The 18,682-nt window shown below is 46.5% G+C and overlaps 1 protein-coding gene across 12 annotated transcripts in view; it reads left to right on the top strand.

The window, feature by feature from the left end:
* Positions 1-18,682, top strand: part of LOC140726062 (dynactin subunit 1-like) — a 225,943-nt gene that overhangs the window by 121,452 nt on the left and 85,809 nt on the right. For 9 of the 12 annotated variants that reach the window (XM_073041988.1, XM_073041983.1, XM_073041984.1 and 6 more), the window contains 3 exons: positions 5,970-5,990; positions 8,403-8,591; positions 11,915-12,112. In XM_073041988.1, the coding sequence (XP_072898089.1) occupies positions 5,970-5,990; positions 8,403-8,591; positions 11,915-12,112 (408 nt within the window). The remainder of the gene's footprint in view (positions 1-5,969; positions 5,991-8,402; positions 8,592-11,914; positions 12,113-18,682) is intronic. The other 3 variants (XM_073041981.1, XM_073041979.1, XM_073041982.1) reach the window with 1 other exon arrangement.

Below are 18,682 nucleotides of genomic sequence, written 5' to 3'. Positions count from 1 at the left end.
AAATAGTGAGGTAATGCAACACACAAAATGCTGGAGGAACTTGGCAGGCCAGGCAGCATCTTTGGAAAAGATTTTGGGCTGAGACATCAACGATACTCTTTTCCATAAATGCTGCCTGGCCTACTGAGTTCCTCCAGCAGTTTGTGTGTGTTACTTGGATTTCCAGCATCTGCAGATCTTCTGTTTTTGAGTGAGATAGTGTTCATGGGTTTATTGTCCATTCAAAAATTTGGTGGTATAGGGGAAGAGGCTGTTCCTATTAATAGAGTGGGTGTTGTCAGGCTCCTGTACCTCTTCCCTGACAGTAGCAACGAGAAGAGAGCATGTCCATGGTGATGGGGGTCCTCCTCAATGATGGATGCCATTTTTTTGATGATCATGCAAGCGGATAGAATGCTCTTCGCAGTACATGTGTAGAAATTTGGTAGTTTTTGGTGACATAGCAAATATCAAAGTCCTAATGAAATACGGGGACGGTCTTGGCTTCTTCATACTGGCAACAACATTTTGGGCGCAGGGTAAACCTTCAGAGATGTTGCCACCCAGGAGCTTGAAACTACTCACTGTTGTTGATCCCTCAATAAGGTCTAGAGGTTGTAGGTTTGGTATTTCTGCTGCTGTTTTGGGGGGTGGGGGGTGGGGGTTGGGTTTTCTGGAGTTGTTAGTGATTTCAGCTGGTGTGTTTTTAGGAAGGCTGTGCATTTGGGAAAGGTTCCTAGTGATTCTCTTTCTACTGGGCATATGTGTACTATTGGGGTGGGACAATATGTGTGGGTGTTATGTGACGGGGTGTGTGACTGCTGTGTGTGTGTATGTTGACTGACCAGGATATATATATGTATGTGTGTGCGTGTGAGTGTGTGTGTGTGACAAAGTATGTGACCACTTAGTATATCTGTGTGTGTGTGACAAAGTATGTGACCACTTAGTATATCTGTGTGTGTGTGTGAGTGACCAGAGTGTGTTGTGTGACCGGGGTATGTTGTAATACCATGGGCTGTTAACTTGGTAAGCAGCCTCATGTGTGGCACCTTGTCAAAAGCCTTCCGAAAGTCCACATATGCAACATCCACTGCATCCCCCTTATCTATCCTACTTGTAATCTCCTCAAAGAATACCAACAGGTTTGTCAGGCAGGATTTTCCCTTAAGGAAACCATGCTGACTTTGTCCTATCTTGTCATGTATCATGATGTACTCCATCACCTCATCCTTAACAATTGATTCATAACATCTTTCCAACCACTGAGGTCAGGCTAACTGGTCTATAATTTCCTTTCTGTTGCCTTCTTGCTTTCTTAAAGAGTGGAGTGACATTTGCAATTTTCCAGTCCTCTGGCACCATGCCAGAGTCCAATGATTTCTGAAAGATCATTTCTATTGCTACCACAATCTCTTAACGCTACCTCTTTCAGAACCCTAGGATGCAGTTCCGGGTGCCTTATGTATCTTTTAGGTTTTTCAAGTTTTTCACAATAGACAATAAACAATAGGTGCAGGAGTAGGCCATTCGGCCCTTCTAGCCAGCACCGCCATTCACTGTGATCATGGCTGATCATACACAATCAGTACCCCATTCCAGCCCTCTCCCCATATCCCTTGACCCCACTATCTATAAGAGCTCTATCTACCTCTCTCTTGAATGCATCCAGAGACTTGGCCTCCACTGCCTTCTGGGGCAGAGCATTCCACATATCCACCATTCTCTGGGTGAAAAAGTTTTTCCGCATCTCAGTTCTAAATGGCCTACCCCTTATTCTTAAACTGTGGCCTCTAGTTCTGGACTCACCCATCAGCGGGAACATGCTTCCTGCCTCCAGCGTGTCCAATCCCTTAATAATCTTATATGTCTCAATCAGATCCCCTCTCATCATTCTAAATTCCGGTGTATACAAGCCCAGTCGCTCCAATCTTTCAACGTATGACAGTCCCGCCATTCCGGGAATTAACCTTGTGAACCTACGCTGCACTCCCTCAATAGCAAGAATGTCCTTCCTCAAATTTGGAGACCAAAACTGCACACAATACACCAGGTGGGGTCTCACCAGGGCCCTGTACAGCTGCAGAAGGACCTCTTTACTCCTATACTCAATTCCTCTTGTTATAAAGGCCAGCATGCCATTAGCTTTCTTCACTGCCTGCTGTACCTGCATGCTTGCTTTCATTGACTGATGTACAAGAACACCTAGATCTCGTTGTGCTTCCCCTTTTCCTAACTTGACTCCATTTAGATAGTAATCTGCCTTCCTGTTCTTGCCACCAAAGTGGATAACCTCACATTTATCCACATTAAACTGCATCTGCCATACATTTGCCCACTCACCCAACCTGTCCAAGTCACCCTGCATTCTCATAACATCTTCCTGACATTTCACACTGCCACCCAGCTTTGTGTCATCAGCAAATTTGCTAATGTTACTTTTAATCCCGTCATCTAAATCATTAATGTATATTGTAAACAGCTGCGGTCCCAGCACCAAACCTTGCGGTACCCCACTGGTCACAGCCTGCCATTCCGAAAGGGACCCGTTAATCACTACTCTTTGTTTCCTGTCAGCCAGCCAATTTTCAATCCATGTCAGTACTCTGCCCCCAATACCATGTGCCCTAATTTTGCCCACTGATCTCCTGTATGGGACTTTATCAAAAGCTTTCTGGAAGTCCAGGTACACTACATCCACTAGCTCTCCCTTGTCCATTTTCATAGTTACATCCTCAAAAAACTCCAGAAGATTAGTCAAGCATGATTTTCCCTTCATAAATCCATGCTGACTCGGACTGATCTTTCTACTGCTATCCAAATGTGTCGTAATTTCCTCTTTTATAATTGACTCCAGCATCTTTCCCACCACTGACGTCAGGCTAACCAGTCTATAATTCCCTGTTTTCTCTCTCCCTCCTTTCTTGAAAAGTGGGACAACATTAGCCACCCTCCAGTAAGCAGGAACTGTTCCTGAATCTATAGAACATTGGAAAATGATTACCAATGCGTCCACGATTTCTAGAGCCACCTCTTTAAGTACCCTGGGATGCAGACCATCAGGTCCCTGGGACTTATCAGCCTTCAGACTCAACAGTCTATCCAACACCGTTTCTTGCCTAATATAAATTTCCTTCAGTTCATCCTTTACCCTAGTTCCTTTGACCACTATTACATCTGGGAGATTGTTTGTGTCTTCCCTAGTGAAGACAGATCCAAAGTACTTGTTCAACTCATCTGCCATTTCCTTGTTCCCCATAATAAATTCACCCGTTTCTGTCTTCAATGGTCCAATTTTGGTCTTAACTATTTTTTTGCTATTCACATACCTAAAGAAGCTTTTACTATCCTCCTTTATATTCTTGGCTAGTTTACCTTCGTACCTCAGTTTTTCTTGGCGTATTGCCTTTTTTGTTATCTTCTGTTGCTCTTTAACAGCTTCCCAGTCCTCTGGTTTCCCGCTCATCTTTGCTATTGTTATACTTCTCCTTTATTTTTATACTGCCCTTTACTTCCCTCGTCAGCCACGGCTGCCCTTTACTCCCCTTTGGATCTTTCTTCCTCTTTGGAATGAACCGATCCTGCACCTTGTGCATTGTTCCCAGAAATACCTGCCATTGTTGTTCCACTGTCTTCCCTGCTAGGGTATTGTTCCATTGAACTTTGGCCAGCTCCTCCCTCATAGCTCCATAGTTCCCTTTGTTCAACTGTAATACTGACACATCCGATTTTCCCTTCTCCTCAAATTGTAGGTTAAAACATATCATATTATGGTCACTACCTCCTAATGGTTCCTTTACCTCGAGGTCCCTGATCAAATCCGGTTCATTGCACAACACTAAATCTAGAATTGCCTTCTCCCTGGTAGGCTCCAGTACAAGCTGTTCTAAGAATCCATCTCGAAGGCACTCCACAAACTCCCTTTCTTGGGGTCCAGTACCATTCTGATTCTCCCAGTCTACCTGCATGTTGAAATCCCCCATGACAACTGTATCATTACCTTTGCGACATGCCAATTTTAACTCTTGAGCACCTTCTTTCTTGTAACAATAACTGCAGTCACTTCGGTGGAAGAAATAGATGGGCGGACTATTATTTAGATGGGAAGAGAATTCAAAATGCAGAGGTGCAAAGAAACTTGGGAGTTCTTGTGCAGGATACCCTAAAGGTTAACCTCAAGGTTGAGTCAGTGGTGAAGAAGGCGAATGCAATGTTGGCATTCATTTCTAGAAGTATAGAATATAAGAGCAGGGATGTGATGTTGAGGCTCTATAGGGCACTCATGAGACCACACTTGGAGTATTGTGTGCAGTTTTGGGCTCTTTATTTTAGAAAGGATATTCTGACATTGGTGAGGGTTCAGAGAAGATTCACGAGAATGATTCCAGGAATGAGAGGGTTACTGTATGAGGAACATCTGGCAGCTCTTGGGCTGTATTCCCTGGAGTTCAGGAGAATGAGGGGGGATCTCATAGAAACATTCCAAATGTTAAAAGGCCTGAACACATTAGATATGGCAAAGTTATTTCCCTTGTTAGGGGTTTCTAGGACAAGAGGGTACGACTTCAGGATTGGAGGATGTCCTTTTAGAACTAAGATGCGGAGAAATAACTTTAGTCAGAGGGTGGTAAATCTGTGGAATCTGTTGCCACGAGCAGCTATGGAGGCCAACTTGTTGGGTCAATTAAGGCAGAGATAGATAGGTTCTTGATTAGCCAAGGCATCAAAGGGTATGGGGTAAAAGCAGGAGAATGGGGATGACTGGATGAAGTGGATCAGCCCATAATTGAATGGTGAAGTAGGCAGAATGGCCTACTTCTGCTCCTAAATCTTATGGTGTTATGGTCACTTCTGTTCCTTCACAAACTACAACATCAGGCATACTGCTAATGTCTTACACAGTGAAGACTGACGCAAAACACTCATTTAGTTCATCAGCCATCTCCTTGTCTCCCGTTATTATTTCTCCTGCCTCATTTTCTAGTGGTCCTATATCCACTCTCATTTCTCTTTTAATTTTAACATACTTGAAAAAACTTTTACTATCTACTTTGATATTATTTGGTAGTTTGCTTTCATATTTCATCTTTTCCCTTCTAGTGAAATTTTTGGTTGGTCTCTAAGTTTTTAAAAACTTCCCAATCCTCTGTCTTCCCACTAATTATTATGTTGTTGTATGCCCTCTCTTTTGTTTTTACATTAACTTTGACTTCCCATGTCAGCCACGGTTGTACTATTTTACCATTTGAGTATTTCTTCATTTTTGGAATACACATGTCCTGCACCTTCCTCATTTTTCCCAGAAACTCACACCATTGCTGCTCTGCTGACATCCAGCCAGCATCTCCTTCCAATTTACTTTGGCCAACTCCTCTCTCATACTTCTGTAATTTCCCTTAGTCCACTGAAATACTGCTACATCAGACTTTCTCCCTATCAAATTTCAAGTTGAACACAATCATATTGTGATCACTGGTTCCTAAGGGTTCTTTTACCTTAAGCTCCTTAATCGCCTCTGGTTCATTACATAACACTCAGTCCAGTATAGCTGATCCCCTAGTAAGCTCAATGACAAACTGGTCTAAAAAGCCATCTCTTAGGCATTCAAAAAACTCTCTCTTGAGATTATTTCCAACCTGATTTTACCAATCGACCTGCATGTTGAAATCTTCCATAACTACCATAACATTACCCTTTTAACTCGCCTTTTTTATTTCTGGTTGTGTGACCGGGGTGTGTTGAGTGACTGGGTTTTTTGAGTATGTGTCTGTGTTTACACTGTTGACTTGGCCCAGTGTGCGCTGTGAGTGTTGTGTGGAGCGTTGTTGGCAGGCTGTCCCTCACTGCTGTCTGACCCTGTGTACTGACGTGCCACTCCATACTAACCTATGATGCTGTTCTCTCTCGTTTCTGCTCCCGTTCTGTTTGGCCGATGCTACTGCTGCTTGTGTCTTCTCTCGCCTCTTCTGCTCCCTCTGGCTGTGATGCAGCAACCCGTTCGACGCACTAAGGTGAGCCGTGGTCACAGCGTGTGGGATTGGGATTTCCACTGTGCCCCCTGCACCCAGCAATCCGTCCCCTTCCCCATCCCAACACATACAGTGACCCATCCCATCCCAGCATATGTGACCTGTCTCAGAATGCACCGTGATTCATCCCCATCCCAGCACGTTACCCGTTCCCATTCCAGCACACACAGGGACCCGTCGCAGCACACACAGCCACCCGTCCCGTCCCAGCACACAGATACCCATCCCGTCCCAGCACACACAATGTGACCCATCCAGAAGAGCCCAGAGCCTGGGACAGATCATCTTTTTCAGGCAAATCCGAGTGAATGGTCCCAGACTGACATGACCGATGGAGCCTCTCCCAGCCACTGGAGGGCTGATTCTCCCCGTAAAGACTGATAATCTCACCGGTCAGATCGTGTGAGCGGGATTAGCATTCTTCAGGATGGTACGAAAGGTCTGTGCTGTGGTGTATCATTGTAATAGTACTCAGACCTTCACCTTTCAACCAGTGCCTTGTTTCCTGGTTATGTTCACCAGAGTGGACGACCTGGGATCTTTCCATATCTCAACAGCTGCCCTCATTGATCCTGTCCCTGTCTGCTCCCCTTACCCTCACTGTTCCTCCAGCTTGAAGATGCTTTGGTTGTTAATGGCGAGTTCTCCCAGGTTTGAATCAAGAACGGGGTTGTTTTCCATGGAAGAAGGAAGATTGGGAGGGTGTTTGGTGGTGGACAGGATGGGGTAGCTGTCCATTGAGTGTGGTGCCAGGACTGTGGCCCTGGTTTAGAATTGGGTTAAAGGTCAGGGGTCATTGTGAGGGCAGGTGCCTGGAGGAGTGTTGACCAGTTGAAGAGAGAATGTCAGTGTGAGGGCAGGGACCTGACCTGAACCTAGATTTGTGGTCTAGGTCACCAAACCTGTTCTATAGATGTTGGAAATCCAGAGCAACACACACAAAATGCGGGAGGAACTCAGCAGGTCAGGCAGTGTCTGTGGAGGAGAGTGAATAATAATTTGTTCATTATTCTGTGCTCAGAGTTTTAAACAGCATGTCTAAAGCTCTGTCATTTAATGATTAACCACTGTTAATGACCACTCAACTAATTGTGATTACAGTTTGATGCTTACGTGTCTTTAAAAAGATGTTGGTGAGATTCCTCACCGTGTCCAGGAAGAGTTCCTCGTCATGCCTTGCTGTGCTTCGGGGTGAGGGAGTAAGCTCCCTTTCTGTGCCCAGGGAGAGTTGCTTGCCGTGCCTTGGAGTGAGGGAGTAAACTCCCTTTCCATGCCCAGGGAGAGTTGCTTACCGTGCCTTGGAGTGAGGGAGTAGACTCCCTTTCCATGCCCAGGGAGAGTTGCTTGCCGTGCCTTGGAGTGAGGGAGTAAACTCCCTTTCCATGCCCAGGGAGAGTTGCTTGCCGTGCCTTGGAGTGAGGGAGTAAACTCCCTTTCCGTGCTCGGAGAGAGTTGCTTGCCATGCTTGGGTGTGATCTCCCTTAGCTGTGCCTGGGATGAGGGTGTATGAGCTCCCTTAACCATGCACAGGGTGGGGGGTGGGAGTGCAGTGTGAGTTCCCTCGCCGTGTCCGGGAGGAGGGGTGAGCTCCCTCACCATGCCAGGGACAGTGTGTTCAGGGTGCAGAGGGCTGGAAGGGTCTGTGGGGAGTGAACTGTTCTCCCTCAGAATCAGGGGTATCACCGGCATATGTTGTGAAATTTGTTGTTTTGCAACAGCAGTATATTGTAATGCATAATGATGATAACTATACCATAAGAACTAGAAATAAAAAGTTAAATAAGTAGTGCTAAAAGAGAAGTAAAGCAGTAAGGGTTCATTGTCCATTCAGAAATCTGATGGCGAAGGGGAAGAAGCTGCTCCTGAAACATTGACTGTGTGTCTTCAGGCTTGTGCACCTCCTCCCTGCTGGTAACAATGAGAAAAGGGCACGTCCCAGGTGATGAGGGTCCTTAATGATGGATGCTGGCTTTTTGAGGTATCGCCTTTTGAAGATGTTCTCGATGCTGGGGAGGCCAGTGCCGGTGATGGAGCTGGCTGAGTTTACAATTTTCTGCAGCTTTTCCAATCCTGTGCTGTGGCCTCGCCATACCAGGCGGTGATGGAACCAGTTCGAATACTTGCTCAGCTGGGGAGGGTTGGGGGTTCTGGGTGAGGGGTTCGGAGTCTGAGTAGGCGAGGTGGGGTTATGCACCCCAGGCAGTGGGTTGACCAGTCTAACGAGGAGAGAAGGGCTGATGGGTTCATGCTGGGCAGGGTGGTGGTCTAGGACAGTCTTGGGGGCTGCATCATCTCCACTGACTGTTGCCCTTTTCTCACAGTCTACGTGCAATGTGGATGCTCCCTCGCAGGGTGGCTCACCCCCACCACTAAACAGTGCCCCTCTCTCCACAGCCGACACGCAATGCAAGCTCAGCAGCCTCCAGTGTGGGCACAGCCTCATCTGCCACCCCCTCACCATCAGCTGGAGAGATGAGCAGCAGTGATCCAGGAACACCAGCACAGACCCCGCTGGCTGCCCCAGTCATGCCCACTCCTGCCGGTCTGGTGTCCCCTGTGGCCCCCCCACTGCTCTCTCCCAAGGTGAGTGAAGGGACTGTAGGGTGGAGGGGGTGAGGGGAAATGGTGCTTCCTTTGCAGAGGATTGACCCTTACCTTTGGCTGTATTGGGTGTATACGGAGGGCCACAGCTGGCAGGGTCACTCACCACATCCCATCGTGCAAACTGAGAAACCCCCCCGACACCTGGTGGGTGTATATGATTGTGTTATACCTGACATGGGTGTGCGCACATGCACGCACACGGATATCAAAAGGTGTGAGGGAAGAGAAGTCAGTGCAGTTACTGTCACTGAAAGACCAGATGAACTGTACCCTAGGGTTCTGAAAGAGTTAGTGGTAGAGATTGTTTAGGCATTAGTAATGATCTTTCAAAAATTATTGGACTCTGGCACGGTGCCAGAGGACTGGAAAATTGAAAATATCACTCCACTCTTTAAGAAAGGAGGAAGGTAGCAGAAAGGAAATTACAGACCAATTAGCCTGACGTCAGTGGTTAGGAAGATGTTAGAGTCAATTGTTAAGGGTGAGGTGATGGAGTACTTGGTGACACAGGACAAGGTAATACAAAGTCAGCATGGTTTCGTTAAGGGAAAATCCTGCCTGATGAACCTGTTGGAATTCTTTGAGGAGATTACAGGTAGGATTAGTAAAGGGGATGCAGTGGATGTATATTTGGACTTTCAGAAGGTCTTTGACAAGGTGCCACACATGTTCAGAGCCCATGGTATTACAGGCAAGTTACTAACATGGTTAGAGCATTGGCTGATTGGTAAGAGTGTGAATAAAATGATCCTTTTCTGGTTGGCTGCCAGTGACTAGTGGTGTTCCTCAGGGGTCGACATTGCGACAGCTTTTTATGCTCTATATGAATGATTTAGATGATGGAATAGATGGCTTTGTTGCCAAGTTTGCAGATGATATGAAGATTGGTGGAGGGGCAGGTAGTGTTGAGGAAACAGGTAGGATGCAGAATGACTTAGCTTAGAAGAATGGGCAAGAAAGTGGAAAATGAAATACAATATTGGAAAATGCATGGTCATGCACTTTGGTAGTAGAAATAAATGTGCAGGATATTTTCTAAATAAGGAGAAAATCCAAAACTCTGAGATGCAAAGAGACTTAGGAGTCCTTGTGCAGAACTCAAGGTAAGCTTGCAAGTAGAGTTGGTGGTGAGTAAGGCAAATGCCATGTTAGCATTCATTTCAAGAGGTCTAGAATACAAGAACGGGAAAGTGATGCTGAGGCTTTATAAGGCACTGGTGAGGCCTCACCTTGAGTAGTGTGAACAGTTTTGAGCTCATCTAAGAGAAGATGTGCTGGCATTGAAGAGGGTTCATAGGAGGTTCACAAGAATGATTATTGGAATGAAAGGGTTATCATAGGAGAAACATTTGGCTTGGGGTCTGTACTTGCTGAAATTTAGAAGCTGCAGGAGTATCTCATTGAAACCTTTTGAATGTTGAAAGGCGTGGACAGAGTAAAAGTGAAAAGGATATTTCCCATGGTAGGAGAATCTAGGATGAGGGGGCACAGCCTCAGGATATTGGGGTATCCATTTAAAACAGAGATGCAGATAAATTTCTTTATCCAGTGAGACCATAAGATATAGGAGCAGAAGTAGACCATTCAGCCCATTGAGTCTGCTCCTCCATTCAATCATGGGCAGATCCAATGCTTCCAGTCATCTCTGCTCTCTTGCCTTCTCCACATACCTTTTGATGCCCTGGCTAATCAAGAACCTGTCTATCTCTGCCATAAATGCACCCAATGACTTGTCCTCCACAACCGCTCGAGGCAACAAATTCCACAGATTTACCACCTTCTGACTAAAGTAATTTCTCCTTATCTGTGTTCTAAATGGACGTCCTTCAATCCTGAAGTCATGCCCTTTTGTCCTAGACTCCCCTACCATGGGAAATAACTTTGTCATAACTAATCTGTTAAGGCCTTTTAACATTTGGAATGTTTCTATGAGAATCCCCCCCTCATTCTCCTGAACTCCAGGGAATACAGCCCAAGAGTTGCCAGACGTTCCTCATATCGTAACCCTTTCATTCCTGGAATCATTCTTGTGAATCTTCTCTGAACCCTTTCCAATGTCAGTATATCCTTTCTAAAATAAGGAGCCCAAAACTGCACACAATACTGCAAGTGTGGTCTCATGAGTGCTTTATAAGGCCTCAACATCACATCCCTGCTATTCTATACCTCTAGAAATGAATGCCAACATTGCATTCGCCTTCTTCACCACCGACTCAACCTTGAGGTCAACCTTTAAGGACTCCCAAGTTTCTTTGCATCTCTGCATTTTGAATTCTCTCCCCATCTAAATAATAGTCTGTCCTTTTATTTCTTCCACCAAAGTGCATGACCATACACTTTACAACACTTGCCACTTCTTTGCCCATTCCCCTAAACTATCTAAGTCTCTCTGCAGGCTCTCTGTTTCCTCAACATTACCCGCTCCTTCACCTATCTATGTATCATCGGCAAATTTAGCCACAAATCCATTAATCCCACAGTCCAAATCATTGACATACATCGTAAAAAGCAGCGGTCTCAATGCTGACCCCTGTGGAATTCCACTGGTAACCAGCAGCCAGCCAGAATAGGATCCCTTTATTCCCACTTTCTGTTTTCTGCCGATCAGCCAATACTCCACCAATACAGTAAATCCCCTGTAATTACATGGGCTCTTATCTTGCTAAGCAGCCTCCTGTGTGGTATCTTGTCAAAGGCCTTCTGAAAATCCAAGTACACCACGTCTACTGCATTTCCTTTGTCTACCCTGCTTGTAATTTCCTCAAAGAATTGCAGTAGGTTTGTCAGGCAGGATTTTCCTTTCAGGAAACCATGCTGGCTTTGGCCTATCTTGTCATGTGCCTCGAGGTATTCTGTAATCTCATCCCTAAGAAGAGTGGTAGATTTGTGGAATTTATTACCCCAGGCAGCTGTTGAGGCCAGGTATTTGGGTGTATTTAAGGCAGAGATTGATTGGTACTTGATTGACCACGACATCAAAGGTTACGGGGAGAAGGCCAGGGAGTGGGACTTAAGAAGGGAAATAAGGATCAGCCACAATTGATTGGTGGAGCAGACTCGATGGGCCAAATGGGCTAATTTGCTCCTATGCCTTATGGTCTGATGTTGGACCTGATCCAACATCTAGTCTGGGCTAACTTGCCCTCACACTGCCAAGAGTCGATGTGCTTTGTGGGAAGGGGGTGGGGTAATTGATCCAACTTTACAGGAGGAAGGGGTCACCCCAGGGTGGTGGGGATGGGTGCCAATGCCTGGGCCCAGGCTGTTTGGATGGACAATAATTGGCCATGTTGGTGTTACAGGAGGAAGAGGGTCTCCGGACGCAGGTCAGAGACTTGGAGGAGAAGCTGGAGACACTGAGGATGAAACGGAACGAGGACCGAGCCAAGCTGAAGGAATTGGAAAAGAGCCGCATCCAACTGGAACAGCTGCAGGAGTGGAAGCACAAGATGCAGGAACAGCAGGCGGAGTTGCAGCGGCAGCTCAAGGAGGCGAAGAAGGTTGGCACCCACCAAGGGCATGGGGGAGGGAGAGGGGCCGTGACAAGTCGATTGAACCACTACATACATACTGCATACACTACATACGAAAGACACTAGGCAGTAGTCATTAAGGCACATTAGCTTGTTTTTCTGAGGTACCATGATAATAATAGACTTCTTGAACATCTCCTAAACTGCCTTCCTCAATTTTCCTTGTTACCTCTCATTCATTCCTCCTGAACTGCACTCTGAATTCACCTTGTTGCCTGCAATTCATTCCTCCTACACTGCCCTCTCAATTTACTCGTTACCTCTAATTCATTCCTCCTGCACCGCCCTCCCACCAGCAATCAAAAGGTAGTGTCCTCTCTCTGATAGTGGAGCGATCCCATCAGTGATCAAAAGGCAGTGTCCTCTCTCTGGTAGCAGAGCGATCCCATCAGTGATCAAAAGGCAGTGTCCTCTCTCTGATAGTGGAGCGATCCCATCAGTGATCAAAAGGCAGTGTCCTCTCTCTGATAGTAGAGCGATCCCATCAGTGATCAAAAGGCAGTGTCCTCTCTCTGATAGTGGAGCGATCCAATCAGTGATCAAAAGGCAGTGTCCTCTCTCTGATAGTGGAGCGATCCCATCAGTGATCAAAAGGCAGTGTCCTCTCTCTGATAGTGGAGCTATCCAATCAGTGATCAAAAGGCAGTGTCCTCTCTCTGGTAGCAGAGCGATCCCATCAGTGATCAAAAGGCAGTGTCCTCTCTCTGGTAGCAGAGCGATCCCATCAGTGATCAAAAGGCAGTGTCCTCTCTCTGGTAGCAGAGTGATCCCATCAGTGATCAAAAGGCAGTGTCCTCTCTCTGGTAGCAGAGCGATCCCATCAGTGATCAAAAGGCAGTGTCCTCTCTCTGATAGCGGAGCGATCCAATCAGTGATCAAAAGGCAGTGTCCTCTCTCTGGTAGCAGAGCGATCCCATCAGTGATCAAAAGGCAGTGTCCTCTCTCTGATAGTGGAGCGATCCCATCAGTGATCAAAAGGCAGTGTCCTCTCTCTGATAGTGGAGCGATCCCATCAGTGATCAAAAGGCAGTGTCCTCTCTCTGATAGTGGAGCGATCCCATCAGTGATCAAAAGGCAGTGTCCTCTCTCTGATAGTGGAGCGATCCCATCAGTGATCAAAAGGCAGTGTCCTCTCTCTGATAGTGGAGCTATCCCATCAGTGATCAAAAGGCAGTGTCCTCTCTCTGATAGCAGAGCGATCCCATCAGTGATCAAAAGGCAGGCGCTCATCTTTGGCACTGGCCTCTATGTTTTGTCCACCCTCATCCCTTTAATCAGCAGATAATAGAAGCTTTAAATGGCAAAATGGAGGTGAACATTGGCTCATAACCCGTCTCGCAGCCTTCTCACCACAAAGTTCGTGCACAGTGCCTCTGTCTTCCGGAATCCTCTTGGGGACTGCAGAGTGCTGAAACACTCCAAAGTGCAAATCATAGGCTCCAACAGTTCCAGAATCACATTCAGAGGAAAAAGAAACATGCAAGACATAAAAGATGTGAAATATATCGTTTTGTGGTCTATCTGGAAGAATTTATACATAGGCACTATCTTGACTGGAGCACTTTGCTTATGACTCATTGCTTAACTAAATAAGAACCCATGATATTACAAGAAAGGTACTAGCATGTATAGAGGATTGGCTGATTGGCAGGAGGCAAAGAGTAAGAATATAGGGGGACTTTTCTGGTTGGCTGCTGGTGTGTCACAGGGGTCTGTGTTGGCACTGATTCTTTTCACGTTGTATGTCAGTGATTTGGAAATGATGAATTTGTGGCCAGTTTTGTGGACAGTATAGTGAAGGAGCAGGTAGTGTTGAGGAAACAGGGTGGGAGCCTGTAGAAGGACTTAAACAGATTGGGAGAATTGCAACGAAGTGGCAGATGTTGTTTAGTTAGGGAAGTATGATCATGCACTTTGGTAGAAGGAATAAAGGCATGGACTATTTTATAACTGGGAAGAAAACTGAGAAATCAGAGGTGCAAAGGGAAATGGGAGTCCTCAGTTTGAGTGTTATGAGCTGTTTTGGGCTCCTTATCTACAAAGGATGTGCTGGTATTGGAGGAGCATTTGATGACTCTGGGCTTGTAGTTGTTCGAGCTTAGAAGAATGACTGGGTATCTCATTGAAGCCTATCAAATTTTGAAAGGCCTTGATAGAGCGGATGTGGAGAAGATGTTTCCCACAGTGGGGGAATCTTGGACTAGAGGGGTGTCTGTTTAGAACAAAGATGAGGAAAAAATGGTGAATCTGTGGAATTCATTGCCATGGGCGTCTGTGGAGGCCAAATCATTGGGTATGTTTAAGGCAGAGGTTAGTAGGCTCTTGATTAGTGAGTGTGTCCAAGGTTATCAGGAGAAAGCAGGAGACTGGGGTTGAGAGGGTTAATAAATCAGTCATAACAGAATGGCAGAGAAGACTCGATGGGCTGGATGGCAGAATTCTGCTGCTATGTCTTATAAATAAGTAGCATCACAACAAAAACATATACAGATTTTCTGCAAGACAGAATGCAATTCGGGCAAAAAGCAGTCATGGTGAATTGGCTGTGCCCGTTGATTCAAGTAGGCAATGGTTGAAGGGAGGTAGCTATGGTCAGCATGGATGATTGGGCCAAAGGGCCTGTATCTGTGCTGTATTGCTCTATGTTGCTATCTCACTATTTTGATTGTCTCGTGGTAGTAGAAGCAATCCGGAGAATTTGGCCTTTGACGTTCCATTCTTTAAACAGCTACCGTGCTCCCTAAACTCATGGAGGAAGACCTCATTCATCCTCCAACCCAAGTAGTTGAGTTTGTGGAGCCTGGAGCCAGTGGGGGGGGGGGGGGGATTTCAGTGGTGGCATTCACAGGCTCTGGGCTGTGTTTGGGGATCTGGGTGTGATCAGAATGCTCTGGTGTTCAGGGTTGGTGTTGATGGTGTGGGTACAGCACTGATGATGTGTGTATTGGTACTCACAGGGAAACATGGGACTGATGTGTAGTGATATGGACAACTGACATACGGTAGTTCTGACAGTGTGTTGGTACTGATGGGGCTATGCAGGACGAATGGTCAACATTGGTACTGATGGGGCTATGCAGGACTGATGTATGACTGATCTGGCTGCCTGTGTTGGTACCAACAGGACATGTGAGACTGACGGGGACACCCATAACTGATGGTGTGTGTTTTACTGACGGTGGCACTCATAGAAACATAGAAAACCTACAGCACATTACAGGCCCTTCGGCCCACAAAGCTGTGCCAAACATGTCCTTACCTTAGAACGACCTAGGCTTACACATAGCCCTCTATTTTTCAAAGCTTCATGTACCTATCCAGGAGTCTCTGAAAAGACCCTATCATTTCTGCCTCCAACACCGCCGCCGGCAGCCCATTCCACGCACTCATGACTCCTGACATCTCCTGTGTACCTACTTCCAAGCACCTTAAAACTATGCCCTCTCGTGCTAGCCATTTCAGCCCTGAGAAAAAGCCTCTGACTATCCACATGATCAATGCCTCTCATTATCTTGTATACCTCTATCAGGTCACCTCTCATCCTCCGTTGCTCCAAGGAGAAAAGGCCAAATTCACTCAACCTATTCTCATAAGGCATGCTCCCCAATCTAGGCAACATCCTTGTAAATCTCCTCTGCACTCTTTCTATAGTTTCCATGTTCTTCCTATAGTGAGGCAACCAGAACTGTGCACAGTACTCCAAGTGGGGTCTGACCAGAGTCCTTTATAGCTGTAATATTACCTCTCGGCTCTTGAACTCAATCCTATGATTGATGAAGGCTAATGAACCGTATGCCTTCTAAATCACAGAGTCAACCTGTGCAGCAGCTTTGAGTGTCCTATGGACTCGGACCCCAAGATCCCTCTGAACCGCCGCCCTGCCAAGAATCTTACCACCTCACACTTACCTGGGTTGAACTCCATTTGCCACTTCTCAGCCCAGTTTTGCATCCTATCAGTGTCCCGCTGTAACCTCTGACAGTCCTCCACACTATCCACAACACCTCCAAACTTTGTGTCATCAGCAAATTTACTAACCTATCCCTCTACTTCCTCATTCAGGACATTTTTAAAAACCACAAAGATCATAGCACTGGTCACTGGCCTCCATACAGAATATTACCTGTCTACAACCACTTTTTGCCTTCTGTGGGCAAGCCAGTTCTGGATCCACAAAGCAATGTCCCTTTGGATCCCATGCCTCCTTACTTTCTCAATATGCTTTGCTTGGGGTACCTTATGAAATGCCTTGCTAAATTGCATATACACTACATCTACGGCTCTACCGTCATCAATGTATCTAGTCACATCCTCAAAAAATTCAATCAGGCTTGTAAGGCACGTCCTGCTTTTGACATAGCCATGCTGACTATTCCTAATCATATTATGCCTCCAAATGTTCATAAATCCTGCTTCTCAGGATCTTCTCCATTAACTTACCAACCACTGAAGTAAGACTCACTGGTCTATAATTTCCTGGGCTATCCCTACTCCCTTTCTTGAATAAGGGAACAACTTCTGCAACCCTCCAATCCTCCTGAACCTATCCTGTCCTCATTGATGATCCAAAGACCATCGTCAGAGGCTGAGCAATCTCCTCCCTCGCCTCCCACAGTAGCCTGGGGTACATCTTGTCCGGTCCCGGTGACTTATCCGTCTAGCAGAATTAGTCCTTACTCTCAATAATTTCTCCTTTGGCTCCTCCCACTTCCTCCAAACCAAGGGTGTAGCCATGGGCACCCGTATGGGTCCCAGTTATGCCTGCCTTTTTGTTGGCTTTGTGGAACAGTCAGTCCATGTTCCAAGTCTATACGAGTATCCGTCCCCCTCTTTTCCTTCGCTACATCGACGACTGCATTGGCGCTGCCTCCTGCACGCATGCTGAGCTCGTCGACTTCATTAACTTTGCCTCCAACTTTCACCCTGCCCTCAAATTTACCTGGTCCATTTCCGACACCTCCCTCCCCTTTCTTGATCTTTCTGTCTCCATCTCTGGAGACGGCCTATCTACTGATATCTACTATAAGCCTACAGACTCTCACAGCTACCTGGACTATTCCTCTTCCCACCCTGTCTCTTGCAAAAATGCTATCCCCTTCTCACAATTCCTCCGTCTCCACTGCATCTGCTCTCAGGATGAGGCTTTTCATTCCACGACGAAGGAGATGTCTTCCTTTTTTAAACAAAGGGGCTTCCCTTTGTCCACCATCGACTCTGCTCTCAAATGCATCTCTCCCATTTCCTGCACATCTGCCCTCACCCCATCCACCCGCCACCCCACTCAGGATAGGGTTCCCCTTGTCCTTACCTACCACCCCACCACACCTCCAACGAGATCCCACTACCAAGCACATTTTTCCCTCCCCTCACCTTCTGCTTTTCGCAGGGATCGCTCCCTACACGACTCCCTTGTCCACTCGTCCCCCCTGTCCCTTCCCACCGATCTCCCTCCTGGCACTTATCCTTGTAAACGGAACAAGTGCTACACCTGCCCTTACACTTCCTCCCTCACCACCATTCAGGGCCCCAGACAGTCCTTCCAGGTGAGGCGACACTTCACCTGTGAGTCGGCTGGTGTGATATACTGCGTCCGGTGCTCCTGGTGTGGCCTTTTATATATTGGTGAGACCCGACGCAGACTGGGAGACCGTTTCGCTGAACACCTACGCTCGGTCTGCCAGAAAAAGCAGGATCTCCCAGTGGCCACACATTTTAATTCCATGTCCCATTCCCATTCTGATATGTCTATTCATGGCCTCCTCTATTGTCAAAATGAATCCAAACTCAGGTTGGAGGAACAACACCTTATATACCGGCTGGTTTGCCTCCAACCTGATGGCATGAACATTGACTTCTCTAACTTCCGTTAATGCCCCTCCTCCCCTTCTTATCCCATCCCTGACATATTTTGTTGTTTGCCTGTTCTCCATCTCCCTCTGGTGTTCCCCCCCCTCCTTTCTTTCTCTTGAGGCCTCCCGTCCCATGATCTTTTCCCTTCTCCAGCTCTGTATCACTTTCGCCAATCACCTTTCCAGCTCTTAGTTTCATCCCACCCCCCCCCGGTCTTCTATCATTTCACATTTCTGCCTTCCTCCACTACTTTCAAATCTCTTACTATCTTTCCTTTTGGTTAGTCCTGATGAAGGGTCTCGGCCTGAAACATCAACAGCGCTTCTCCCTATAGATGCTGCCTGGCCTGCTGAGTTCCACCAGCATTTTGTGTGTGTCGTTGACTTATCCAACTTAATGCTTTCCAAAAGCACTAGCACATCCTCTGTCTTAATATCTACATTCTCAAGCTTTTCAGTCTGCTGTAAGTCATCCCTACAATCACCAAGATCCTTTTCCGTATTGAATACTGAAGCAAAGTACTGTATTCATTAAGTACCTCTGCTATCTCCTCTGGTTCCATACACACTTTCCCACTGTCACACTTGATTGGTCCTATTCTCTCACGTCTTATCCTCTTGCTCTTCACATACTTGTAGAATGCCTTAGGGGTTTTCCTTAATCCCGCCCGCCAAGGACTTCTCATGG

This window comes from Hemitrygon akajei, chromosome 4, assembly GCF_048418815.1.
Source record: "Hemitrygon akajei chromosome 4, sHemAka1.3, whole genome shotgun sequence".
Classification (NCBI taxonomy): domain Eukaryota; kingdom Metazoa; phylum Chordata; class Chondrichthyes; order Myliobatiformes; family Dasyatidae; genus Hemitrygon; species Hemitrygon akajei.
This window is presented reverse-complemented; position numbering and strand designations above follow the sequence as displayed.